This window comes from Sus scrofa, chromosome 4 (genome assembly GCF_054392235.1).
Source record: "Sus scrofa isolate SSC_HxYL_T2T_F1_AM1 chromosome 4, Sscrofa_HxYL_maternal_Yorkshire_Landrace_v2.0, whole genome shotgun sequence".
Taxonomy (NCBI): Eukaryota; Metazoa; Chordata; class Mammalia; order Artiodactyla; family Suidae; genus Sus; species Sus scrofa.
In genome coordinates, this window is record NC_139386.1 from 114,362,330 (window position 1) to 114,390,174 (window position 27,845).

The window sequence follows — 27,845 nt, forward strand, 5'->3', positions numbered from 1 at the left end:
TTTGGGCATTTGGCAGGACTATATGATACTTTCCTTCTAAGTGTTTTCCACCTCCGACCTAATTTTTTTTCTATTTCTCTTTTAGAAAAATCTACATTTTCACAAACCTTTCTAGATCTAGTCATTACATAATTCATACATGAAAAGAGTATTTCAATTTGGCAACAATGTCTCTATGAAGCTTATAAGCAAACAGATTGCATATAAAAATTCAGATACATGTAGCCCCTGACATAGAGATAGCTACTTCAGTTTCAACACATGCAAGCAGCCAGAGAAGTTGCTGTCACTGCCACAGACCCATCTCCTTGCTTCCTTCCTCTCATCATACCTGAGACCAGGAGGTTACTGCCCTGAACATTATCTCAAGAAAAAAACCAAAGTTTCTCAATTTTAGCAGTGAAAAAAAGCAAGCATGTCAAGGGAACAGGACAGAGTAGGTTGCTACAACAGAAGAGCAGACTCTATGGAGAGAAAGGGGGAAAGGATGTGAGATGGGAATATGGAAAGGAAGTCACACATGACAAATTATTTTGGCTACTTGAGATCTGTATCTAGAGTCAAGCCTGGGCCCAAAAGGTTGAGGAGAAAATGTCATTTTCTATCTACACCACAGGGAACTAAAAAATTAATGCAAGAAATTATTGCTAGTTAGCCTAGAAACCTAGTTACCAGTCATAAATTTTTATGAGAAAATGGATTCCAAGTTCCAAATTCATTCAGTCAATATATGTGTGGCAAACAAGACAGACGTGGTCCCAGCTCCCATGTCTGATGGGAAAATAATTAAAAACAGATAAGCAAGCAAATACCAGTATGCACTGTGATGGGCACTATGAAGAAAATAAGGTGCGGAGCCAGAAAATAGTTGAGGGTGCACATTTTATTTATTTATTTTCTCTTTATGGCCTGCGGCATATAGAAATTCCCAGGCCAGGGACTGAATCGGAGCTGCAGCTGCTGGCCTACACCAGATCTGAGCCACGTCTGTGACCTACACCATAGCTCACAGCAACACCAGATCCTTAACCCACTGAGTGGGGTCAGATTGAACCTGCATCCTCATGGACACTAGTCATGGATACTGAGCCACAGTGGGAACTCCAAGGGTGCACATTTTATTTATTTTTTTAAGGTTTTTATTTTTTCCATCATAGTTGATTTACAGTGTTCTGTCAATGAGGGTGCACATTTTAGATAAGGTGGTTGAAGACTATGAAGAAGCATTTATACTGACTTCAGAGGAAGAGAAAGAGCCAGCCCATTCCAAGAACAAGAGGAAGAACAGTCCAAGAAAAGAGAACAAGCCCTGAGGCATTCAGGTCCCTCAGGGATCATTTTACAGGAGTAAATCAGATGAAAGGCTGGGATAAAATAAAGTTTAAAAAGCCAGACAATGAAGATGTTTATAGACCTCAGCAAGGAGCTGAGATTTTATTCTGATATTATTGAAAAACATCAGTGAGCTTATAAAGAAACCTATAATTTTGCAGCAAGCCTACTTTGTTAACTAATAGTAAAAGTGAATTTTTATTTTATTTATTTATCTTTATTGTCTTTTTAGGGCCTCATCTGCGGCATATGGAGGTTCCCAGGCTAAGGGTTGAATCAGAGCTATAGCTGCCAGCCTATACCACAGCCAGAGCAATGCCAGATCTGAGCCATGTCTGTGACCTACACCACAGCTCATGGCAACGCTGGATCCTTAACCCAACGAGTGAGGCCAGGGATCGAACCTACATCCTCATGGATGTTAGTCAGATTCATCTCCACTGAGCCAAGATAGGAACTCCGTAAAAGTGAATTTTTAAATAGTTAAAAATTCTTATCACCTCAAATTGAGTTTCTGATACTGATCACTATCCTAGAGTTACTGTGACCTTCCCACTTGTAATCAGCAAATTCCCCTCCTCTGCTATTACCTGCTGGAATGTGATACTCCTTTCATAGCACCTATTACATTTTAAACTTTTTTTGTTAGCTGCAGTTTTTTTGGTCTTTTCCCCACACTGGTATGTAAGAGCTAGGAAGGCAGTGGTCATGCTAGTCTTAATATTCTTTTCCCAGAATCTCATACCATACCTTACACTAGGTAGGCAATGTACTTATTTATGGAACAATGAACAAATGTGACATATCTAGTATTTAATGAGCACCTACTTGTTCTAGACCCTGGGAAACAGAAATACAAAATATGCCACCCAGGCCCTCAAGCTCAAAGTGGTGGCAGGGAGTCTTACAAACCGCTAAGTTAAAACATACTGTGAACCAATTGTTGTGGGAGTCCAGAGAAGGGGGCACAATATGGCCTAACAAAATTCTTCTTTGTGCAGGCATGAATATTTATGTATTCATTATATTGGACTATATGAAAAGTCCAATAAGGAACAAAAATAAAATCAGAGATAGTTAATGAATACCTTTACTAAGATTATACACAAATCGGGGACCTTAAATCTACGATGCAGAACATCTGTGCTTACAAAAGCTGAGGATAATAGCATGCTGCCCACATTATTTCTATGTTCAGCACTGGGGAACATGTGACAAGTATCACATTAAAAAAGGGATCTCCAACTGCTCAGCAGAGCATAAGGTAGGCTTACACAATATCCAACCTGTAGAGTTAAAATTCCAGAATTCCCATCCCCCTCCAGGTCTCAGGATGCCAAGTTTTGAGCTATGTTGACTCAGCAGTATGTTTATAGTCCTTTCACAGGAATTGGTGACTACACAGCTCTTTCCACTTCTAAGACACGACTAAAAGAAAATACGAATGGCTAACACTATTTGGGAGACTGAGAAAATTACTGAAAAGTTAAAAAAACAAAAAAACCCTAATAAGATCACAGTATTACATTCAGCATTATTTAACAAGTGACACATAGAACAAGTTAGCAAAAACAAAAGCCTTTTCAGCAGACTTGGGAGCTAAAACGGTACTGTGTAACACAATTCAGATCTACTGTTTTGTTGAAGTGAAATTGTTAATTCCTTAAAAAAAAGGAAACAATGTCTTCCAGGAAAAAAAAAAAAAGCCAAAGCCTAGCATTTTGTGGATTATCTTCCTATTCCCTTAGAAGAGTCAGCACAGTATGAACCTCAACAAGAAACAGTAGTTGCACTTTCAGGCAGCTTAAAGAACAAATCTACTGCTGCCTAGAAAGCAAATTGACTATGCAATAAAATGTAACTGAGGTTATAAAATAAGTTTAAAGTTAAATATCAAACATTTAATAGCGTTTATAACGTAAATTTTAAGAGAGATTGAGTGTAGGAGAGGAAGAGAATGGATTTATAAAACCACAGGTATAAATATTCAATAATAACCTATTAACTGGGCAGCAAATAAAGACACCTCTGTCAGAATAGGCTGATACAAGAGACAGGTTTATCTAACTTATTTCTTCTTTCTTCTTCTTCTTCTTCTTCTTTTTTTTTTTTTTGCTATCATTTCTTAAATGAAAGCATTGTAAAGACAAGTTGTACAAGGGCCTTCTGACTATTTTTTGCTCAGCACAAAACAAATACGCAGCAAAATGTTTTCAGAACTTCAATCTCTGGAATTTGACCTGAATGCCAATGGTTCTAAAGTACCTATGCTCTAGATGCCCTTCTCACAGTCTCACCTGTGTTGTTAGTCAATTCGACACCTCCACTGAACACATTCCTCCTAGTTCGAGAGTAGTAACCGAATCTTTTTCTTTGTCCACATGCCTAACACTAATATCTGTTTAAAGATAACTATGCATTTGCCTACTATAGTAACATGGGATTCATCAATGAACTACGAAACTTCAGGCAAATTTATATACTAATACCAATGATGCAAAACATCAAAAAACGACACAAAAATACCAAGCACCCAACTGGAAAAAACAAGTTGAACACAGCTAAATGTAAAGATCCCATTCATTGCATGTTCTTGGGAACACCGGCAAAGAATAACACACCATCCCGTCCTTTCTCCTTCCAAGAACACTGCTGAAATAAACCCTCGCTGGCAACCTCAGAACTTGTCAATATATGCTGAAATTTCTAGAAAAGTTGCTGACCAAGAAGTATGGCCCAGCCAAAAAACACCAGCACCAGATTTCAAAAGGAAGGCAAACCCGGCACAGGATGCAACACGGTTTGCGTACTTGGCAGCACCTGAGCAAGAGGGTGTGGACCCGCTAGGCAAGGTCGGTTCCGCGCAGGCAGCACCCGCAGCCTTCCGCCCGCCCAGCTCTGGCCGCCGAGGTTCTCCCCACCCCGACTCCCACCACAGCAGTCCCCTGGCTCTCGCGCTGGCAATTCGCCACCGCAATCTCTCCATCCGGGGCTAGAGGAACAGCCGCCCCTCGCATTCCCCCACAAGCCCGCGCGCGAGGCTATCGCGCGCGAGGTAGGGCAGCGTTCGCCCAACGCGAGTGCATACACGGCTATATTCCAATGCCCCACCCCAGAGCCTGCAGCCCTCTCTCCACTCCTCTTGAGAGTGGTGCCCCCCAACAAGTCCTTCATACCCTGGCCGTTTTCCCAAGACCGAGCCCCGCGGCCTTACCCCGGCCCCCCAAAGCACGCCCCTAGAAATAAGACCTCCGACTCCAGCCGACTGGGTGACTCTGATCCGCGGCAGCACGTTCACGACACTTTCGCGATAGCCGTAAAGGGATACAGGGTCGGAAGAGGCGGCTGCGCGAGCGCGCACCTCCCGGTGGTGAGCGCGCTCCGGGACCGGCTTCGCTGCTCGGGAGCGCGCCCCGGGAGTTCTCCCTCGTTTCGGTCCTGCCGGCAGGCGCTGGACCCGGCTGCCGGTATTGGCAAAGTGATCCAAGCAAGGTAGGCCGAAAAGGGGATGAGGACCGGCCCTAGCCCCCACTAAGGGGTGTGTATCAGAGAATGGAATCGGGTGGATCAGGGACACGGACCCTGCCGGAGCTCCTCATCCCATGGCGGGAGTGCGAGTCGCGTGCGGGCTCGCCCTGCCTCTAGGGACTATGTTTTGCGACGCGAGGGAGAGGGACTAGGTGGTGGCCGGAGCCGCGGGTGGGCTCAGGGGGACCCCGTGGAGGGTGGTGGGAGTGGCTGCAAGCGGCGCTCAGGTGTCCGCGTCTCACCTTTCTTCCTCGGTTCTTGGTCTCTTCTTCCACTACCGTCCGAATCCCGCCTGCTTGTCCCAAGGCCGGCCAAGCTCCGCCTCTCACATCTTTTCCTGGCAGCAGGCAAAGCGTAGCTGAGCTTTCTGTCCCTGAGCTTTTCGCCTCCGGTTAAAGGCAGCGGTGGGTGTAAATGATTCCTTGGTTTTGTTTTAAGCGTTTATCGAGAACCTTCGCTCCAGTCCCACAAAGACTTCTGTTGAGGATGTATTCCCATTGTCAATCCAGGGCTCAGATTTCTTGATGGGAGGGTGGGGAGGAAGGTTCGAAATTGAAATCTGTGGTGACCTTGTGTATACGCGAAGCTCAAGTCTACTACGCCCAGTTCTATCGAGGGGCGTGCGATACGGAAAGGTAAATGGCTAGTCCTTTGTATCTGCACAACCGTGCTTCTGATAGGATACTTTTGCAAAACACCGCATTTTTCCAGTTCTCTCAAATTTAAATGTAGGAATTAATACCCACAGGCAACTCTAATTTGCGTTACAACACCAGATTCTCCCCATTTCTCTCTCCCTGTAATATTTGACCAACTTCTTTAAAATTACATGGTTTTCTAGATTATTTAATTTTTAACCATTACAAGAATATTGCATTTATTAGAAGACCAAATTGGAGTTTAGAAAAATAACCGTTTTCTATTATGCTTTGCTTTGGGCCTGAGGATTCTGTGTAGCTCCAAAAGAAGCTTAGGGCTTTCTTCGTTTGTAATATCCAGAATTTACTTTCTTATGTTTCTAAGCAGTCACCCTTAGAGGAGACAGCATGAGGAATTCATCTTTTTTTTACCGATGGCATTGAAATATTTGTGAAATTTAAAAATTGTGACTGTAGTTCTGATTCATGGGTTATCCAGGAAATCTGAGAAGACAGGTGAGAGATGAAAGAACATTTTGTTAAACACTCTCAGTGCTGTGAAGGTTATTCCTGCATATTTTTCAAGTATCAAAGGTTTCTTAAATTATTAACCACTAAAATTCTAATTTTGCTTGGTTAGCAGCTACCTAGCCATGCTTTCAGCTTATCATTGTGGTGATACATAGGCAATAGTGTCTTCCTCACCTAGTCAGTGCATTTAAATTTCTCAGTAATCATTAGCAAACTGGTAAACCATCGTAAGCCCTGTTTCCCCTCTAAATTATCAGTTTAGATTACTGGAACCCTGAGAGCCTATAACGAGACAGGAATCCAAGATGATTCATTTGTTTCAAGAGTTATGTTGTCATTCCCCATCCCTGTGGCTAATTGTAGTTGTACAGAATTGATAAATCACCTATCATTACATTGTATGCTTTACTCTGTTCTACTCTAGGGAATAGCTACTTTACAAAGAAGATTACTGTAACCCAGAGAAGCTAGGTAACTTGCCTAAAATCATACAGCGGGGACACCGTAGAGCTAGGATTTGCACTTAGGTAAATCTGATCTTAGAGCTGTGTTCTTTCCATTGCATCACAGGGACAAGTCAGTACTTTCTTGGGCTTAGTAATATATTTTATTTTAAATCAATTGTAATTTTAATTTAAATAGCCACATATGGCCATTGGTGACTATATTGGACAGTGCAGCCTTTGCCAATGATGTTATTCCCTTTTTTCAAAGGAGAAACTGGCTCAGAGAAATTAATGAAGCCCAAGTTCACACAATTTTATAAAAAAATTTTTTTTGAGCAAAAAAAAAAAAGTTTTAGGAATGTTAATTTGTCAGTGAATATAGAATGAATGGGGGAGAAGGAGAAAAACAGGCCAAGAGAACTGAGAATCTGACTTGAGTATTTATGCAGGTAACTAGGAGGAAGCATGGTTGCAAATGACTGGAGGTAGAATTGCCATCACTTAGTGACAACGTGTGAAGGATTGGAAGAGAGAATCTAAGGTTACCGTGAGGCCTTAGAATCTGGATAGCTGGAAAAATGGCAATATGTACAGATCTTCCTCCATTTATAATAAGGCTCCATCCTAGTAAACCCATCGTACACTGAAAATTGCCCAAGTCGAAAACCCATTTAATACATCTAGCCTATGGGAACATGGTGGTTTAGCTGAGCCTACCTTAAACGGGCTCAAAACACTTACATCAGTCTATAGGTGGGTAAAATCATCTAACACAAAGCCTATTTTATAACAAAGTGCTGAATATCTCATGTAATTTATTGAATACTGTACTGAAAGTGAAAGACACAATGGTTGTATGGCTACAGAATGGTGGTGAGTGTATCGGTTGTTTACCCTTGTGATTGTGTGGCTGACTGGGAGCTGCTGATGCCCAGCTGTCACAGGAGTATGTACCACATATCACTAGCCTGGGAAAAGATCAAAATTTGAAGTATGGTTTCTACTGAATGCTTGTTGCTTCTGTACCATCATAAAGTGGAAAAGAATCTAAGTTGAACTATCGTTAAGTCAGGGATCACCTGTACTGTTTGGTGAAATAGGAAAATCATGAACCTTTTTGAGGCTTAAGATTTGATTTGAGCTATTTGTCCTTTCAAAAAATATTTATTGAATAATTATTATGGGCAAGGCCCTTTTCTCTGCTTGGGTGGAAAAATAGAATCCCTCATCAGGGATTTTATTCGCTTCAGACACTCTCCCAAATTTTGATCCTATAGAAGATAATGAGCTGTAAGAGATGTGCAAACTAAATGTCTCAGAGGAGGGGCTGTTTATCTGCAGATGCAAAGGGAATAGGAAAGGTTGTGTGTGGAAGATGGTATTTCAGCTTGACTTTGAAGAATAGGAAGGATTTGGACGTGCAAAAACAAAGGAGGAGATTATGCTTCCAGCAATGTGGTGGACAAAATGTTTTGAAAATCCCTTTTGCCAAACTACCCAAATGCTGAATAAATTATATTAGCTTTTTAAATGCATAGCAGTTCATGTAGAAAAGAAAGGGAAATTCCCAGGGCTAAAAAGTCAAGAGAGCTGAAACCAGAGCAGGAAACTTGCTGCCTGTCTCTTTTGGGGCCTTTGTCTGAGAGCAGAAATAAAGTACCATTAAGGGTAAATGATAGGCTCCCCCTGCCCCCCACCCAAGGTAGAGAGATGGGATTCATACTCCTTTCACCTCCCATATATATAACTCCAGGAGACACCATTCATGGAAAATAGTTTGTGTAGATGATTCTTGTGTGTCAGGGGATGATTCTTCATAAAAAAATGAAATGTAGATATTTCCACTCGTGGCCCTGGAGAACCACCTTCCCCTAAATCAGCCAGAATCCTCAGAAATCTATGCACTCAATGAAAAGGAGCTAGAAAACAAAAAAAGTAACTCCTTGCTGGCAAAGGAGGATCACAAAGAAATTTGTTAATTTTCATCGCAGCCCCAGGTAGAGGAATAAAGATACGACATAAGAACTTGAATCTTCAGGATCTGTCGTCACTCAGATTTACGGTTCAAATTTTCTTACCTGCATGGGCTAAAAAACCCCTGGAAGTCAAGAAATTAAAATTGGCCGAGGTTGGTAATGTGCCACAGTGCCTGGCAGAAATAAATAAAGACCCTCTCTGGAATATTTCACCCTCAATCTAAGCGTTTTAGAATATTCCTCATTAAGATCACTCAAGCACAAGCTCATAGTCAAAAACCAAAAAACACACGTGCAAGGATTGACAGAACCAACAAATAAGGAACTAGACTCCTACTAAAGGTTTTAGATTCGAATTTATCATAAACAAAATAACATTTAAAGAGATAAAAGGAGAAACGTGAAAGATTTTAGGGGTTATTCAAAATTTATGGAAATTAAGAGTTACTGTCCCAGAAACTTTTGCTGGGGAAAGGAACCTGGCTTAGAATTGTCACTAAGTAGAGGAGTAAACTTAATGGAATGTTAAGGGCTGCCAAGAAAAAAAAGAACAGAAAAGAGGAGATTATGATCATTCAGACAGGAAATTTCTCAAATCAAGTTATAATGGTGACTTTGGGGGTAAAGGAAAAGAAACTTATTTGGCAAGAGTAAATGTACGTATTTAGCAGCAGTCAGATGATCAGGGTAAGTGGCAAGTACGAGTCAAAAATGGCTGAGATTTCATTATTTGGAAGGACAACCTAAAATGAGGAAGCTGAGCACATTGGCAGATCACGGAGATGAGAGTTGGAAGTTTGTACAGTGCTTATAGGAAATAGGGAATTTTAGTCCATCAAACTATGAGAAGATACGCCTCCAAACATGAAATTGTTTTCACATGTGTAGGAATAATTTCTTATAATTTGAAAATATTTCTATGCTTACTTTTTTAAAGTTAAATGCATCAAGAGGCCTTAATGTTTTCTGATTCATGTTATTGATTCTTTATTACTTACCAACATGGTCAGTGTGGAATTTAAGGAAGAAAGTGGTGATGAGTGGTGGGTGTGCATTTAAGCCCTCTCAAGTTTAGCGAGGAAGACAAAGGCAAACAAGCAAGCAAGAAACAGTTAAGTGTGATGACTGTCCTGGTCAGGGAAGTACAAGTGCTGTTGGAAACAAAGCAGGGACACATTGCTGAAGCTACAAGAGTTGAGACTTGAAAATGCGTGGGAGATAACTGGTGGTAATGGGGCAGGAAGAGTTGACAGCTGTGTAGTCTAGCCATCCAGCCTAAACATTGTGCACGAAGGTCCTCAGGTACCAAGAGGACAAGATGCATTTGACGGTCTGGAAGAAGTTTGCCGTGGCATATAGCATGGTGATTGGTGTTAGGATGGAACTGCCTGAGTTGGAACCCTGTCTCTATTGCAGTCCTAAGAGCCGTGTGCGGCCTTGGGCAAGTCTGTTAACCCCTATCCTTCTGTTGTGAGGAGTAAATGAGATCTTGTAAGGTGCTGACACAGAGTAAACACTGTGTTTGCTTGTGTAATGATGATGAAGGTGGTAGTAGCTAGAGCAAGGAACTGGGAGCAGACCTAAAAGTAGTGGCCAGAGATGAATATAGAAAGGTAGATAGGTCAGATGATAAAAGGACCTTGCAGACCACGTCAAGAAGGAAAGACATTTTTAAGGGTGCACGGGAGGCACTGAAAGTTTCTTTGGAGGAATACAATGGTCAGAGTTCACAGTTGGGTCTAGATTGGGTTTGGTCCAGACGAGGAGAGGACCATTTAGGAAATTATAATAATAATCTGGTCAAGAAATGATGGTGGTTTAGGTCAGGGTAGTGGCAGTAAAGATGGAAAGAAGGGGGTAGATTTAGGAAATTTAGGAGGTGGAATAAATAGTCCTTAGTACTTGATTATGTGTGGAAAGATGGGAGAGAAAGTTTCTGGGTACAGCAAGTGCATGAATCTTGGTTCCATCTATTGAGAAATTGAAGAAGAGCAGGTGTCAGGAGATGGTGTGGGGGCTGATCAGAAGTGAAACAGCTGAGCATGGTAAGTACAAGCTTGTGGGACGGGATGGCTAAAGTAAAAGAGATGAAATACTTGTGAATAATCTTTTCTAATTTGTTTTTTTCTGCTTCAGAAGACCTATTTGAGATGTGGTGGTTTCAGCAAGGCCTCAGTTTCCTTCCTTCAGCTCTCCTAATTTGGACAGCTGCTGCTTTCATATTTTCATATATTACTGCTATAACACTTCACCATGTTGATCCTGTCTTGCCTTATATCAGGTCAGTGAGATGTATTCTTCTGAAGGAGAATGTTTGTCTCATTCATATTTTAACATTGAACCCAACATTTAATTTTAACTTTGTAAAATTCAGATTTTATGTTTGATATTACAGCAATAAAGGAACATTAAAAAGGAAGTTGTATTTGGCCCTTTTCATGTGACAGAGAAATGTGGCGACAGAGAGCTAAGGTTCAGTTTAGTGAATCGTGACACCATAGTGCCTTGTCTTCCAAGTAAGCATTCAAGGTCTCAGAAAATAAAATTGGAAGGTGTTCCCATCATGGTGCAGCGGAAACGAATCTGACAAGTATCCGTGAGGATACACGTTCGATCCCTGGCCTTGCTCAGTAGGTCAGCGATATGGCATTACCGTGAGCTGTGGTGTAGGTTGCAGACTTGGCTCGTATCCCCCGTTGCTGTGGCTGTGGTGTAGGCCAGCAGCTACAGCTCCGATTCGACCCCTAGCCTGGGAACATCCATATGCCGCGGGTGTGGTTCTAAAAAAAAAAGAAAAAAAATTGGAATTATTCTTCCCTTAAAATTCAAAATGCCAGAACAACAGCTAACATATTAAAAGATAATGGTAATGACAAACATTTATTGATCTCTTACTGCATAACAAGGAAATGTTCTAAGCATTCTTCAGGTCTTAAATGGTTGAATCCTTACAACTGTTCTTTGAGGTAGGAATTATTTACCCACTTAGGAAATGAGGTCCAGGGAGGTTAGGTTATTTGTCCAAGGGCGCATGACTCAGTAATTGATGGAACCAAGATTCAGTTTGATTCTTGAGGCTGTGCTCTTACTTTTTATGACACATTCAGTATCCTGTATCATTAAGTATCATTAAGTGTCATGTTAAATTTAATGATAATACTTTTGAAATCTCAAAAGACTCATGATATAAGTATGAGTAGTCAATTACGTATGCTATGTTCATAACCCTCTTTTGTTTCTAATTATAAAGGCAATATGTGCTTATTATAACAAATTTTAAGTGGTACTAATGTGATTATGAAAATAAAAAGTGAAAGTCTCTTCCACCTTCTGTCTAGTTTCTGCCCCTCCAGAGGTTTGGTTGATGGTTTCGTTGATTTCTTTCCAGAATTTGTTTTGTTTTGTTGTTTGTTGTAGTTGTTTCATTTATTTGTTTACCTTCTGAAAAATAGCCTTTCCAACACAAAAAATAGTAAATTTTTAAAGGATGATAAACCAGAAGGCTAAATTTATCTTTTTTAAATGTCAAGAAGAGATTAGAGGCAGGAGGGATCAATTAAGAGTTTAGAATTAACATATTCACACTACCGTATATAAAATAGATAATCAACATGGACCTACTGTATAGTACAGAGAATTCAATGGGAAAAGAATCAGAAAAAAAAATGGATGTATGTATATGCATAACTGAATCACTTTGCTGTACACCTGAAACTAACACAACATTGTAAAGCAATTCTATTCCAATGTAAAATAAAAATTAAAATAAAAAAAGAAGAGATCAGGGCATTACCGTCTGCATTTGTTGTTCCCACTATGGTATGGCACAAAGGACAACAAACAACAAATTGAGCCCACTTTAGGAAGGTTTACAAAGCTCAAAGATATTTTAGAATTAAGTGTTCCAGTACTAGGAATAATTTTGGCAAGTAGTCACCACTGTTCACCACTCTGCTAGAGGAACATGTAGCCTAAGGAGCCAGTTCATTCTTTAGAAACTCCAAGAAAACATACATATTCCTGAGGGTCCTTCAGCATTTTTATTTCCCCTTAGAGAACTTGTCTCCTTTCATTTTAAAGAGGTTTTAATAATTTAAGAGGCCACTAAGTTCTTTTTCAGTTTCAGTTCTCTGATGGTACTGCATGTGATTTTCAGATAGATAGAATCCAAAACACTTCCTTTTCTGTCTCTGTCCTTCTGCCTTTTTTTTTTGGGGGGGGGGGGGGGCTAATGAACTTAGTATTAATACCCAGGGATCTTTCTCCAACATTCTAATATGTTTAAACTCAGTGGTACTTATTTTTACTTTACCTAGGCTCATTTACTTTGTCTGAAAATGATTAAATTAGCCTACGTACTCTGCAAAGTTTCTTTCAGTTCATAGACTCTGTCTAAAAGGTTTAATTGTTATAGCCCCAAAGGACATAACCAAATGTACAGTTCACTTCAGAGACAATTCACAACTCAAAAACTATTCAAAGATAATTCCACTGCAGGTGTGCTTCAGGTGTTCTCTTAGTTTAAGTAGTGAATGTTCAAGTAGGGTGCATGAGACTAGCCCCACTAGGGTACAAGAAGAAATTATTACAACTTCTGTGTATGTTTTTTATTTCAAAATATTTAAACTTACATTTAGTACATGTGTAATAATATAATACGTAACATATTGATGATCACACAATTTTCTTTGATGATGTGTGATCAAAATAGTATGATGACCACTGGGTTGAAGTGCTCCGAGGGGTCAGGGTGGCTGTTTTCACTTGTAGGCCACTTTGTCATTCTGATCCAGAGAGTTCAGAGTGTAGCCAGCCATCCTGGAAGTGCATGCTGTTTTTTATTTATGGGGTAATCCAGAACGGGAGCATCATTTGGAATATGACTATTAAAACTTTTTTTTTTCTGATAGTAAGAATAATACATATGCATTATTCTTGAGAACTTGAAAGGTAGAAGGAACAACAGTAGCAAAAAACCATAACCTCTTCTCCCTGAAGAGAGTATTAAGAGTAACAGAATCTTTTGTATCTAAAATGTAAAATGTACCTAAAAATGTAAGGTACATTTTTAGAGTGGGAGGCAGCAATCTTTGGAATTCACAGTTGATACTGTTCCTAAATCTAATCCAAATGTTCACCCTATCTTATTGATTCTTTAACAGATAGGACTTTCCATTTCTTTTTTATTCCCATCACATTGTCTTAGTTGAGATCCTTCTTATCTCTTTCCTATAGTACTTCCATTTAAGGGTACAGACTTTGTCTTCTTAATCTTTACAGAAGTTTGAGGGAAGGGATAGGAACTAACATTTAACGGGTGTCTCCCATGTGCCTGCTGCTGTACTTAGATACCTCACATGCACGACCAGTTTCATTTCCTCATGCAGATCTGTTGAGGCTGGGAGGGGCCTCGTAGCCCCATTTTGCAGATTCCACAGTTAGTACCTGGGGGGCTGTTAATTGGAATCTGTGCATTTTACCCTGCGCTGAAAGACAGGTGTGTAGCAAACATGTTGCAGTTGAGTGTTATCGGTGGTTTTCCTAGAAATCCGGGCTGAGTTGTGAGTCGGCTTTCTGCTAGAGGAGATGGCTAAGGCTGTAGAGAGGAAGGGACTCAAAGCTGGGCTTGAGCGGAAGCTCCAGGAGGGCAAGGGCTTTGTCTCTTTTTACTTACCACTGTATTCCTGTCCCTAAAATGCTGTCTGACACATGGTGGGAGCTTGATAAATATCAAGGAAATGATTAGATGCTAGTTGAATTATAGGTGGAGAACAGCAGATGCCAAAAGACAGAGTCACAAAAGGCCCTGTGGTGTTTAGGAAATGTTCAGGAGAGATAGATGAACATATCACCTGACATAAGTTATTAACACAGCCTTAACATGACAAGGATAGCTTTTTTATCCGTTTATATTGATTTCTATTATATGAAAAAAAATAACTTTAAGCGATAGGAGAAAAAAGTGATTGAGTCGAATATTGCAAGCTCAAATTGTCATGTTCTCATTATAAAATTATGGAAGAGTTGACCTCATAGATTTATGAAAAGATAAAGGACTTTGAGTAACCCTTGTTTTGTATCCCTTAGAAGAAATACATGTGTATATCTAATGTAAAATCCACATACCTTTTTTTTTTCTTACAGTGACACTGGTACAGTAGCTCCAGAAAAATGCTTGTTTGGGGCAATGCTGAATATCGCCGCAGTTTTATGTAAGTACTGAGAGTGGCTTTAACAATCAAAGTGAAGAGCTGATTGTCCCTTTCATCTTTTAACATTTATTGTGTTACATGCTTTATTTTCTAGTCAGAATTGAAGGAATGTTATCACTAAATTATCGATTACAGGTATGTTTCTTTTAAAAGAAAGATAATTTCTAGAAATGCTAAGTTACGGAACTAAATCTTAAAAAAATTTCTATAGGCCTGTTTGAATAGCTCATCCAAATAGAAGTTGTAAAGTATAACCAAATATTTCGTGAGGCCTTAAATGGATTTATTAAGCAACCAGGAGAGGACCAAGAGCTATAAACACATGGACCACAATTCACACCTATGAAATTCCTTTATAAGAAACAATTTTTTTAATTTATTTATTTATTTGCCCCCCCCCCCCACCTTGCAGCATATAGAAGTTCCTGGGCCAGGGATCAAATCCAAGCCTCAGCTGCAGCAATGCCACATCCATAACCTACTGCTCCACAGTGAGAACTCCAAGATGAACAATTTAGAAGTTTGAGAACAGCTGTGGATTCCTGTTTTGATTTTTGAGTGATATTCTAATACCAAAGGAATGGAGTTCTACTACAGTATTTTACATTCCATTTCATTATTTATTTTTTGAACCTTAAATAATGGTTTACAAAAATATACTTTTTCCATCGATTTTGATTGTTTTAAATATTTACATTTTTTCATATAATGTTTATTATTTGCTCAGGTCAAACACTGAAGTAAAAAATGATTCAGTGTACAAAAATTTCATCTTATGACAAAAGTTTTCAAAAATGTGTCTACAAAATCTCTGTTGCATTTTCTATACTTTTGATTCTTTGGCAGTATTTTTGCAGTGTAAAGTTTGATTTGGCCCTTTCTTAACCAGAGAGAAGAGTCAGGTGGGGTTTTTTGTTTTTTGGTGTTTTTTTTCCTGTGTATATGACTGCTCTGTCTGAGTCAAGTTGTAGTAATTTTAAATAAAATGAAATGAGAGCGAGGTAAATAATCTTTTGGTGTTTTTTTTGCCTATGTCCATTTTATCCACATTCTAGAATTAATTACTTTAGGCTTTAGTACTAATCATATAGAATATTTGTATTTTATACATACTTGTATAACACTTACTGGAGATTTTCAGAAAACATCAAACTTACCTTTAAATTTTTCCAAAATATTTTTATTATGTGGTCTTCTAGAGGCAAATGACTTAGTCATACAGAGATAGTAATTTCACAGTGCAACCTTAAAAATTCTTAAAAATCTACAGCTGTTTTTTTTGTTGTTGTCGTTTTTTTCTTCTTAGATTATCTTTAAAAGGAAAATGTGTTTCTGGATAGCAGTGACCTTTGTGAAGTCTTTATTGGCAACTTTATTCCTTAGTTATTTATTACTTTGCTGTTTTTCCAATTATCTCTTCCCAGGCGTTGCAACCATTTATGTTCGTTATAAGCAAGTTCATGCTCTGAATCCTGAAGAGAATTGTATCATCAGATTAAACAAGGCTGGCCTTGTACTTGGATTACTGAGTTGTTTAGGACTTTCTGTTGTGGCAAACTTCCAGGTTTGTGTTCTAGCCCAGCATAGGTATTTTCCTAAAGTACATAAAAATATGTTTTAAAATCGAAAACCTGAAACATTCAGTTACATGTAGTTATCGTTTCTTTGCCTTAACAAAAAGGAATCCACTGTCTTTAAATTATTTGACCCACTTAGAAATCAGAAAAATTCATGCTCAGTAATTTCCTGAACAAATATAAATTATTCTGATTTTTTTTTTTTTTTTTTTTTTGGCTGCACCTGTGGCATGTGGGAGTTCCTGGGCCAAGGTTTGAACTGGGCCACAGCAGCAACCTGAGCCAAGCATTGACATCACTGGATCCTAAACCTGCTGCACCACAAGGGAACTCTTTTCAGGAACTCTTAATGTTAAAGTAGCTAGTCAGCCTTCAGCAAATGTTTGCAAACTCCACTTCCCTTTCTATTGGTGTTCTTTCAAAGGAATCTTTAGTGATATCAGCTGTATCCGGGACATTTGGTCCTTTTTGATTAATCCCTGCAGTTGTTAAAGTTTCAATTTGGACATTTGATAACCTCTTTAGTCACCTAATAACCATCGAGACGTACAAACATACACACTCATCATAGAAATACACACATAGAGAATATTCCATCTCTCTTATTCAGAGTTCTCCATTCCCATCATGCTTCTGATTGGTTTTGCCTATTTTTCAGCTTTTTTAAAAAAAAATAATGGTTAATACCAGTAAACTTTCTAAGTACGATTCAAGTGAATTTGAGAGTAATGCTTGCTGCTGTCACAAAGTCCAAAGTTTTAGTGTCTTAACGTACTTGGAGTTTATTTCTTCAATACATGCATCCAGTACGGGTTTTTTTGGTTGATAGATGGCTCTCCTGCCACGGAGATTTAAAGCCCAGACACTCCATCTTTGGGCCCTGCCCTTCCCTAAGACCCTATTGTCTTCTGTGTTTTGCTGCCTGAGACAGTCAAAGAGAACATGCACAAATCACTCCTGCTTCATAAAGACTTTGACCTGGCAGTGACTCACATCATTCCACTGACATTCATTTGCTAGATGCAAGAGGAGCTCGGAAAGGTGATCTTGCTCAACATCATTTAGAAGGGACACAGAAATTTTGATGGACAGCTCGCTAGCTGTCTGCCATGAATAGGGTGTTAAAAATACAAGTGCTCGGGGGCTGGGGAGGGTAGTGAATGGATAGTGATTCTTTGCTCCTGTTATCCCTTGATCAATTTAACAGTATCTCTCATGGTAAAAATGGATCCCAAAGTGATCCCACATGTAACATACTACTTCTATTAGTAACTGACATTTGTTTAGATTTATATAATGCAGTACATTCCCATTGCAGTTCCTGATACACCCGTGCAAGCTGCCTTTCTACCTTTACCTCATTACCTACTAATGCAGTTTATAGTTATATGCATTCTCTGCTTTGTTTTCAGCTTTCATTCTAATCACCTTCATCACAAGGGTCTCATTGACTCTGTAATTTTGAATCATACTTTTTTCTCTTGATAACAACTGTTTTCATGCAGCTTTGGACCTATTGAATGTTCTCTGCCTCTTTTCCCATGGCTTCATTGCTAGACCCTATTTATAAGCAGAACCTGTAGCATTACTCAAATATCAAACAGTTCTCCTTCCTTTTAATGTAAATTTTACTGCTTATTTAAGGTGAGTGCATTACCTCTTTCTCCTCTCTCCATTTCTCTCGCAGAGACAAACTAGTTGACGCATAGAGGAAAAACTGTACACAAACCAGTTCTATAGATGGTTTACTTACTGAGCTTGACTTGGAAGAAAGGCAAACATTTTGTTTTAAAGTAGGGACTTGTTAGTTTTATCTTTTAAATATTTCTTGAAACCCTTTGCTTCTCCCCATTTTCATCTCTACTTTTCTCTCAACCATTTCCTTTTCAACCAGTTTAGATTTTGTCACCTCTCATCTGGATTACTGCTGTAACCTCCTTAATAGTTCCTCTGCATCCACTGTTGCATCCCTTTAATTCAATGCTGCGGCCAAAGTAACCTTTTGGAGATGTATGTACACCTCATCCTGTTTCCTTTAACCCCTGCTTAACGCTTACAAATCCAAGGTTGCATGAGAAGAGATTGTAATCAAGAGAGAAAAAATAATTTGTTAAACTACCAAACTACTTAATTAACTCTAAAGTCTTCTATGATCTGGCTCCTGCATCTTCCCTCTACTAATATCTCTGTTGTACACAACACAGGTCTATCTGTGTTCCTTTTTCACATTTTCTTAACTTCATATAGTTTCATATAGTTTCTTCTGTTGCACATTCTACAGCCCCAAGCCTAAACAGACTATACTTCCTCAGAGAAATCTTTTTTGGCAATAGATTTCCTCCTATATATTTCAAGTTGGTTTTTTTTTTTTTTCCTTTCTTTGTATTCTCCAAGCCTCTGGAAACTAATTCTTTGTAGCACTTCTTATAGTCTAGTTTTATATCTATGTTTATAACATATTTTAATTGTTTGGTTGATATATTTCTCCATTAATTATAGCGCAGTGGTTTTGTTAACTATTGTATATCCAGCACCTAACATAGCAGTCAGCACAAACATGCTCTCCTACTAAGTATTTAGGAACTTAATTGAGAGAGACTAAAGGGGCAAAGCAGGATGGATAAAAAATTCTCATGCGATTACTGTGGTTATCCGCATTTAAAGAGACCTAGTAATTGTAATATGGCATTTGAAAACTGAAAAAATACACATTTAATTTCTTCGAAAACAAGTATGTATAAACATATGCAGCAAAACAAATACTCATTGCCTAGGAATCTTATCCTTCCTAGTGTTGACCAAAATAAAAACACCCAGTGTGAGAGATTCAAGTTGCAGTTTTATCTGGGGACTTAGGCCCAGGAGGCAGCCTCTGAGATAGCGCTGAGGAACTGCTCCGCAGAGGTAAGGGAGAGGCCAGCATATATGTGCTTTTGGAGAAAGGGTATGTGCAAACACACATCTCTAGAGGATTGCTGCTAGCCACAAGGCACAGGTATCTTAAGAGCTAATGATTTTAGTGCTTTACTAAAGAAGGGAAGATGCCAGAAATTGAGTTCATAAAATTATCTCCTGAAAATATCTGTCTGAAGGCCTGTTCTGCCAGTTTTCCCAGAGCACAGAGTGCCTCCTTCCTGATGTTCATTCTGAACCCCTTTCGGGGCGTGTTGAAGGTCAGCGAGTACAGTGGCTAATGACTCAATGCACGTACAGCCAGAGGGCCAGTCACATTGTTTAGCCGGCCCTAGGAAATGTATCCCCAAGAAAACTTGGAAGGGATAATCAAGCAGAAATCTATATTAATTTTCTAGGGCTGTCCTAACAAAATAACACAATTTAGGTGGCTTAAAATAACAGAAATTTATTCTCTCAAAGTTCAAGAGGCCAGAAATCTGAAATCCAGGTGTTGGTAGGGTTGGTTCCCTTTTGGGGGGATCAGGAGAGAATCTCTCCCGCACTGCTAGTGTCTGTGGTGTTTCATGGCTTGTGGCAGCAAAACTCTATAGTTATGCTTCTGCTGTCATGTGGCATTCTCCCTTCCTAGAAAATTTGCCCTCAAGGAGACTTTGGAAGGGATAAGGATAAGTAAGCAGAAGATGAGTTCTTAATTTTCATTAATTGCTTTTAGTTAAAGATTACAGACCACTTAATACATAATTTATAAGTTCTGTAGCAGACATTTGCCTCTGATCACACATATCTGATTTCTTTGTCTTGTTTCAAAAGTATTTTTCTTTGTTTTGTTAAAGGGCATGTTTTTAAAGAGGATGTAATCATGACTTTTGCACATGTGTCAGAGATTTTATTTATTACTGAGAGAAAAATGGATACTACAAACAAATTCAGAACAGAAGTCAAAGTACCACTCATTTATAGTCAGATAAGGAATGCTCAAATGAATTGAGAAATAGATGCAAAACTGGTCATTTTACAGAATGATCATCAGTTGCATTCAATAGGACACTATGCATTTCTATTCATATGGATTTTTTGCATTACTATGTATTTTCAGTAAGTTAACTTCTGGCCTCTAAACATAACCTCTATTATCATATAAGTTTTCTCTGCAAAATAGCCTAATCAAAACCAAGTAAGATTCACATTTTTAAAGAACCATTCCCAAAGACTCTAGCATTCCATTGAAAGAATAATCTCTTGCCTATTTCAAGATCTTTTGCTATTTCCTTAGTCTCTAAAATGACAAAATTGAATTGATTAAATGTAATTACTATGTGTCATTTTTTATTATAAAAAATAGTAAATGCTCTCCATTCTTTTCTTTTCAACTACAGGATTTTGTTGATGGAACTGTGTAGTGATCACATGTGGGCCTTGATCAGGCTACTTATTTAGCTTCATTAGTATGTGAGAACAATTTTAGGGAGAAAAATTCATCCATATCCCTGCTTTTAGCCCTAAAATAGTTGCATATTTGCAGGATTTATCCATATATACATATAAATTCACATGAACCAAAAAGATATTACCATTTGATATTATGTTTTATAGGTGCTGAATTTTTTTTCTTTGTTAACCAAAATGACACACTGATTTTTTCTTTCCATTCCCAATGCTCATAACGTATTGCCAGCTAAAACACCCCAAACCATATTAAAGTAGCCCTTTCCTTTCTACAAAAGGAAACTTCTTACACCTTCATCTAAAAAAAGTAGACTCTGTGTTTGTGAATGAGTGCAGTTGATTGTAGAAGGAGGGAACCAACTCCTAACTTAACCTCTCTTTTCCTATTACCTTAATCATACCTTCTTTACCGAGTGCTGTTTAGTACCTTCTCAACCAAAGGACATACAGACAGCATCAGTTCAGAAGAAGAGAGTAGTTCAACCAAAGGCCTTTGATGGTAGAATTTTTAGAGAGCTACTGTTAGCACTTTTAAACCGGGGGCATAGATAATAAAAAGTAACATGTAAGTTATACCGTTGAGAGTAAGGTACAGGAAAACAAGTTACCATTCATGGTAATCTCTGATTGTATAATTGATCAAAACCAGTCAAACTAGAGCCAAGGGGGTATGTTTTAATTTCTTGAGCCTTTCAATTGCATTTAGATTCTAACTAGATTTAATTAAGTTGAAACTCCCTATCCCCTGCCTTCCCAGCCATCCTAGTTCTCTTTACCTTGTTCTGCTTTTTTCTATAACCCATATCACCATCTAACATACTATGGAATTTACTTATTTCTAAAGTTTATTGTGTGTGTTCCTTCACCTGAATGTAAACTCTGAGGGCCGAATTTTTGTCTGTTTTGTTTAATATATCTGAGTGCTTTGAAGAGTAGCTTGACACATAAGAGGCTACTTAACATTTAATAATTGTTAAATGAGTAAGTGAATAATCGCTCATGTTTTCACTCGTGGCATATGAAGTAATTAGGATTACTGTCCTGCACAGGTTTATGCTGAGTACTAAGAGAGAAAACTACCTCAGGAAGTAATTAGAATCTGCAGAGTTTTTCCACTCAGTGAATGTCCTATTGAAATCGCTGGGCTTATGCTTTTAAATATTGTGCTGGCAGTGCATTTGAGATTTATTTACTTGTTTCTTCCTTCCACCTCTCAGAAAACAACCTTTTTTGCTGTACATGTGTGTGGAGCTATACTCACCTTTGGCATGGGCTCATTATATATGTTTGTTCAGACTATCCTTTCCTACCAAATGCAGCCCAAGATTCATGGCAAACAAGTCTTCTGGATCAGACTACTGTTGGTTATCTGGTGTGGAGTAAGTGCATTGATCAGTATCCTTTGCTGTAAAATGTGGCTGTACTTAAAAGGGAATCAAATAAAATGTAAGTCAACACTGTTGACATGTCATAAGCAGGCCTTTTGTGGGAGGGGTTCTGGGGTTAGTAACCCTAAATTAAAGAATTTGAAACGTGAAATTTAGATTTTACATGGGGCCTAGTAACTGTGCTTGGAACAAAAGTAATGTTTAGCCTGATCATACTCACTTCAAAGATGTGAAGGATGAGTTAAAGCCCTCCCTGAGAATAATGGTAGAACTGCTGATTTATTGAGCAAAGAGGGATGGACTATGCAAACCATTTCATAGTAATCTTCTGGTGACATTTAAAATTTTACTACTGCCGTATAACATGAATTCTTTAAGAAAATAAGTTTGGACTCTGGAAACAAATGTTTATGTCATCCTTTTAGATCTTTAAAGTGATTTTTGTTTGAATCTAACTTAAACTTACAAGTCTTCTCTGAGATTGTTCCTTGACTTACTGTTTTTATAGTGCTGACTTGCTCATCACTTTTGTACAGTAGCAGTTTTGGCACTGATATAGTACAGAAACTCCACTGGAACCCAGAGGACAAAGTAAGAACTGAGAGTCTATAAAACTTAATAGGATATTAAAGATGATTGTTGTGGTTGATTCTGATTTTTTTTTTTTTTTTGTCTTTTTGCCTTTTTTTCTAGGGCCACTTCCACGGCATATGGAGATTCCCAGGCTGGGGATCTAATTGGAACCATAGCCACCAGCCTACGCCAGAGCCACAGCCACAGCAACGTGGGATCCGAGCCGCATCTGCAACCTATACCACAGTTCACGGCAATACCGGATCCTTAAGCCACTGAGCAAGGCCAGGGATCGAACCTGCAACCTCATGGTTCCTAGTTGGATTCGTTAACCACTGAGCCACAATGGGAACTCCTGATTCTGATGTATTTTTCATTTTACTACTAACCATGAAACTTTTTCAGTGGAATAATCAGTAATGTATTAGGATTATTTTCTGTAAATGATAGAGTTTATGCAGACCCATCCATAATCTCCTGTCACTTTATGATCTGTGGACATTTTTCAAGACCTGAAGGGAATTACGGTGGCAGAGAGTTTTCTCAGAAATTGACTCCTCTAAATATAGTATACTCAACTGAAATCTGTCATTAGTAGAATACTTGTTTTCTGAATTGAAAAGAATTCTCCCACTTTTTGTTATCTGAAAATTTATTATTATGGACTCTGCATTTGAACTCCAATATTGTGAAGATGTGAGTGGAGATACTGTCTTTGATCCTGGGCAAAAGAGAGGTGAAACATGTTCTTGAGTAAATAATAAAATGAATTAATCTGTTTTCACAAACCACTCAGGTGATACTTTATTTTTATTTATTTTTAAAGTATCAGCCTAGATTGGCCATGTTTGTGAGAACGATTGAATGAAATAATTTACATGGATCTCCCAATTATATTCCATATATTATTTAATGCTCAAAAAATAGCACTAAGTTTACCATGAGTGTTGTTTACTTAAATTTTTTAAAGTGGCTTTTAATTACTAATGGCTTTGGGAAAGGCAATAACTTCTTGATTGTGAGTAGAAGTTCTCCTTAGTTATTCAAATGAAAATTTTATTTGCTGTAGATAAAACTATAAAAGATTATTTAGGAGGACTTTTCTAATGTCTGCCTTTAATTCTGGAGCTATATTAAATAAATCAGGGGTTGCTATTCAGAATGCAGATTGGTTTATAAATATTATAGATTTTTTTATTTGGGAGAAATTATAGATCATTTGAATGAAATTTCACAGAACTATTCCTTTTTTTGTTGTCACTTAAGGGTTATGCGCTTCATATGATCACTGCTGCAGCAGAATGGTCTATGTCATTTTCCTTCTTTGGTTTTTTCCTGACTTATATCCGTGATTTTCAGGTAAGAAAATGTAGAATTAAATTTATGCAGTCAAATCTTCTGGTGGAATAAGAAAGCTTTCTATAGGCAAGTCTCTCACCTTTTTGAAAATTAACTTCATAAACAGTGATGTCAGAAGAAGAACTTCTCAGGTGAATTGTTCTGTATTTGAAGAAATAATGTTTTGCCAGCAAGATCCACCCTTGAAAATAGAGCTGTAAAACAATTAACTTTGCAGAAATTCAGAGAATTTTTATCAATTTTGCCTACATTTACGTAGGCCATCCTCAACATTTGATTCTTCATAGAAACCAAAGAAAATCAAGGAACTTCTGAGTTAAGAAGCTTGTTTTTACCAATTCTCTTGGAACTACAGATGATATCTTTGGCAGTACAATAGCTGTCTCTCTCTTGTTACTCATTAGAACTTATTTACATTCCTCATCCCAAAAGATATTCCTCAGAACATATTGAACATATGATCTGTCTTTAAGGAGCAAACTTCTATATGTAATTTTCTTTTCTGTTCCAGAAAATTTCTTTACGGGTGGAAGCCAATTTACATGGATTAACGCTCTATGATACTGCTCCTTGCCCTGTTAACAATGAACGAACAAGGCTACTTTCCAGAGATATATGATAAAGGACAAAATATACCTGTGGTGATCATGATTCTCAGGGATTGGGAAAATAATCATGAAAGTTAACTTATTTTGCTCTGAAATTTTCAACCACTTAATCAAGGCTGACAGTAACATCTAAGAATCTGATAATCAAGAGACATGAAATAAGCCATTTGATATTATTTTAAAGGATATCTTCAAGAGGACCATGTAAAAACATTAATGCCTGTACTTTTTCTATCCCAGAAAATAAAACCAAAGGACTACAACATTGTAGGTTTTTTCTATTTTTTTTTTTTTAAGAGAAACAACCAGAAGTGTACCAAGCAGTCTGCAAAACCCAGCCTTTTTTTTTTTTTTTTTTTTTTTTTTTAATCATTTCAGAGCATGTTTTCCTTGGGGCACTTATGTGAGAGGGATTTTTTACAACCACAAATAATCAACAGTGCTCAGGAGCTTCTTTAGAATAGAATTGGGTTTTGAAGTAATAGTTTTATCATATTAATACATTTCTTATAGTCTTTATAAAACATATTTCTTCTGGAATCCAGCCTGAAAGGGAAACAGACCTGAACTCATGTGAGCACTTTCATTGCTTAAGCTTTGCACAGGAGATCTTATAGATAATGATTTGATTCCTGCCCCAAGGCCAGATACTATGGTAACTGGTCCATCACATGTGCTTTGCAATAGTTTCATGAAGCTTAGTCTCTGGTATGAGATTTTAATTACTAATGAATGAGAAAAGTATCTATAGTTAAATTTACTTCAGTTATGTTTTGCATGAACAATGGTTAGTGTTCCTACACAAGGCTGAGACGTTTGTAACACCAGATATGATTAACATCAAATAAAAGTCACCCCAAACTGCAGTTGAGAGCTTCTTAAGATTTTCATTTATAGCGAATTACAATTACTTGAAAAAGTAATCTTGAATAGGCTAATGTTGAGCCTTTTTTAATGGGATGTGATCTTTGTAGACCCTCCATTCCAAAGGACAAAATCAGCAATCCAGAAAAACTGGGTACAGAATAATTGTGATACATGCATCCACCAAATAATTTTCTTTCTCTCTGGTCATTCAAGTGATGGATGGCTTCTACTTGGATGCCTGTCTGTGCAGATAAAGAATGGTTTACAGATTGCCAAATAAAATTCAAAAGAAGAAAATGCTCGTCTGGAAGGTACCCAGTGATAAACTGGTTTGCAAAAGAATCTCTGAAGAAGATCAGTAAAATTTATCTTTTTGGAACCAGTGGTTCCATGGCCAGAATAAAAGATGATAAGAACAAGCTTAAAGTGTAAGAGGGAGTAATTTATGGGAAAATGATTTTATGGTGGAATAATAGATCTGAAGACTTATGGACTCATAAGACAGAAAATGGAATAAAAGCTGTCAAGCAACAGTGAACATGGGAGACATTTTAATAAACATCGAAATCTGACATCACTAGGAAAAAAATTGTGATAAAAGCAGAAAACATTTTTGTCATGCCTCTGAAAATCATGGTGCAACCACATCTGGGAAAGAATGTCCAGTCCTGATTGCTGTACCTTGAGGAAGCTGTAATTCAAGTTGTGAAGGACCACAGTTTGGTAAGAAGGAAACTGATAGAATCAAAGTACATAAAATTATAAATTATGTGTGGGGAAGATGGCACAGGGAGGAACAGGGACTTGATGTATATCCATACGAGAATATTCAGCTTAGAGATACACTAACAACCATTAAAGAAATTATTTTAAAACAAAACGTATTACTTGGTGAGTATTTAATTCTATTATTTAATTTTTACCTTTAGAAATAACATGGGCTGAAAACATTAAGTTCAAACATGGATTATAAATAAAGAGAAATTTTCGAATGTGCCTTCATCCCTCATCTTAAGGTTGAAATAATGGAAGACAACCATATCCTACGTCAAAATATGCCTTGCCAGCACTGTCAGATACAGTAGCTTGGATAAATGGATAATGTAGTTAAATGCATCCAATTTTGTTTTGCATGTTTAGCTTTAGGAATAGGAGGTTTTAAGCTGACAAAGTTAGCAGATACTATTTCCTCTTTGTCCTTGGGTACACAACAAGACTACATTTCCCAGCCCCACTTTCAACTGAGTATAGGCATAAGACTGAATTTTAGCTGGTAAAGTGTAAATGAAATGGAATGGATGTGTTTGCAATTTTCATATTAAGGTTTTAAAAAAACAAGAATCCTTTTTCCCAATTTTTTCTCCTTTAGTGGTTGTATATTGATGACAGCAATCACATGTAAGGAACCTGAACTAGTCCACTTGTAATCAGATTTTAGAATACCAGCTAGAGATCTGATATAATTTAAGAACTCTGTTTTTATTTATCCTAGGTACTAAATTATAGTGTACATTTCTAGAATAGTGTCATATATTGTAAATGCTCAGTGGATTTATGAAAGAAAGACTTGTTTTATCTCTTGTGCAATGTTCTGTACAGGCTCACCGTGAAATGAAGTTGAGTAAATGTTGGATTACTACCCTTGAAAATCCATGATGTCTGTTTTGCCTTTATTCAGCCAGCCAAAGTGCTGGTTTTAGAAACAATGTCCTCATTTATTAGGAAAATGAGACTGCAGAACAGAACTAAAACAAAGGAACGCTCTTTCTGAGGTCATGGGTAATAGTGTAAACAGTTGTGTCCTCCAAAAGGCATCATCATAGTTTGAAATAGAGTTTACCTGAGAGTTCACCTACTCAGAAGGCCCAAGTAGAGTACAAAGAGAATGCCACAGAAACTATAAAATATGCAGTTAAGATGTAGTGCAGAGAGATAGTCCCTGTTTAGGAAGCTGGCAGCGCAGCTGAAAAGCACAGAGATTCCACTGGAATCTCACCGATGACCAGATTGCAGTCCCCGCTGAAAGGAAATTCTGTTCACTTAAAATGTTTGAAGCCAGTAGTAAAGTGAATCAAACTAAAGTAGTAACAAAACTTACCTCCACCTCTGCTACAAATCACATTAACTCAGCTTCCCACTCTACAAACCTGACCAAAAACTTACATGCCTTTTTTTGTGCCTACTGTTCTTTTATGGAAAATATGCAGCATACAGTAAGAAGTTACAAAGGCATGCAAAGGAGCAGAAAATTTGATGTAGATAGGACATAGTCAATAAAAACAAACTCAGAAATTGCCCAGGAGTTCCCGTCGTGGCGCAGTGGTTAACGAATCCGACTAGGAACCACGAGGTTGCGGGTTCGGTCCCTGCCCTTGCTCAGTGGGTTAACGATCCGGCGTTGCTGTGAGCTGTGGTGTAGGTTGCAGATGCGGCTCGGATCCCGCGTTG

General features: G+C 38.1%; 2 protein-coding genes across 24 annotated transcripts in view; one reads left to right on the forward strand and one right to left on the reverse strand.

Annotated features, from left to right (window-relative positions):
* Positions 1-5,473, reverse strand: part of CEPT1 (choline/ethanolamine phosphotransferase 1) — a 41,463-nt gene extending 35,990 nt beyond the window's left edge. For 4 of the 18 annotated variants that reach the window (XR_014844565.1, XR_014844562.1, XM_003125857.7 and 1 more), the window contains exon 1: positions 4,582-4,609. The gene's annotated coding sequence lies outside the window, so the exon portion shown is untranslated. Of the gene's footprint in view, positions 1-3,629; positions 4,610-5,102 lie in introns of those variants that run through there. The other 14 variants (XR_014844563.1, XR_002343512.2, XM_005663566.4 and 11 more) reach the window with 5 other exon arrangements.
* On the forward strand, positions 4,729-27,046 carry DRAM2 (DNA damage regulated autophagy modulator 2). Of its 6 annotated transcripts, none has more exons than XM_085020579.1 (9): positions 4,749-4,824; positions 10,588-10,732; positions 14,596-14,663; positions 14,758-14,798; positions 16,088-16,227; positions 21,820-21,997; positions 22,499-22,581; positions 23,830-23,922; positions 24,434-27,046. In XM_085020579.1, exons 6-9 carry the CDS (start codon positions 21,871-21,873, stop codon positions 24,539-24,541), a joined length of 411 nt encoding a protein of 136 aa, XP_084876705.1. In that variant the 5' UTR covers positions 4,749-4,824; positions 10,588-10,732; positions 14,596-14,663; positions 14,758-14,798; positions 16,088-16,227; positions 21,820-21,870; the 3' UTR covers positions 24,542-27,046. The 6 variants fall into 6 exon arrangements, with proteins under 6 accessions (NP_001230625.1, XP_084876705.1, XP_084876706.1 ...); XM_085020580.1 differs by having other exon boundaries at positions 10,591-10,732; NM_001243696.1 differs by lacking the exon at positions 14,758-14,798 and having other exon boundaries at positions 4,729-4,824; positions 24,434-24,579.
* Positions 27,047-27,845: the final 799 nt, after the last annotated feature.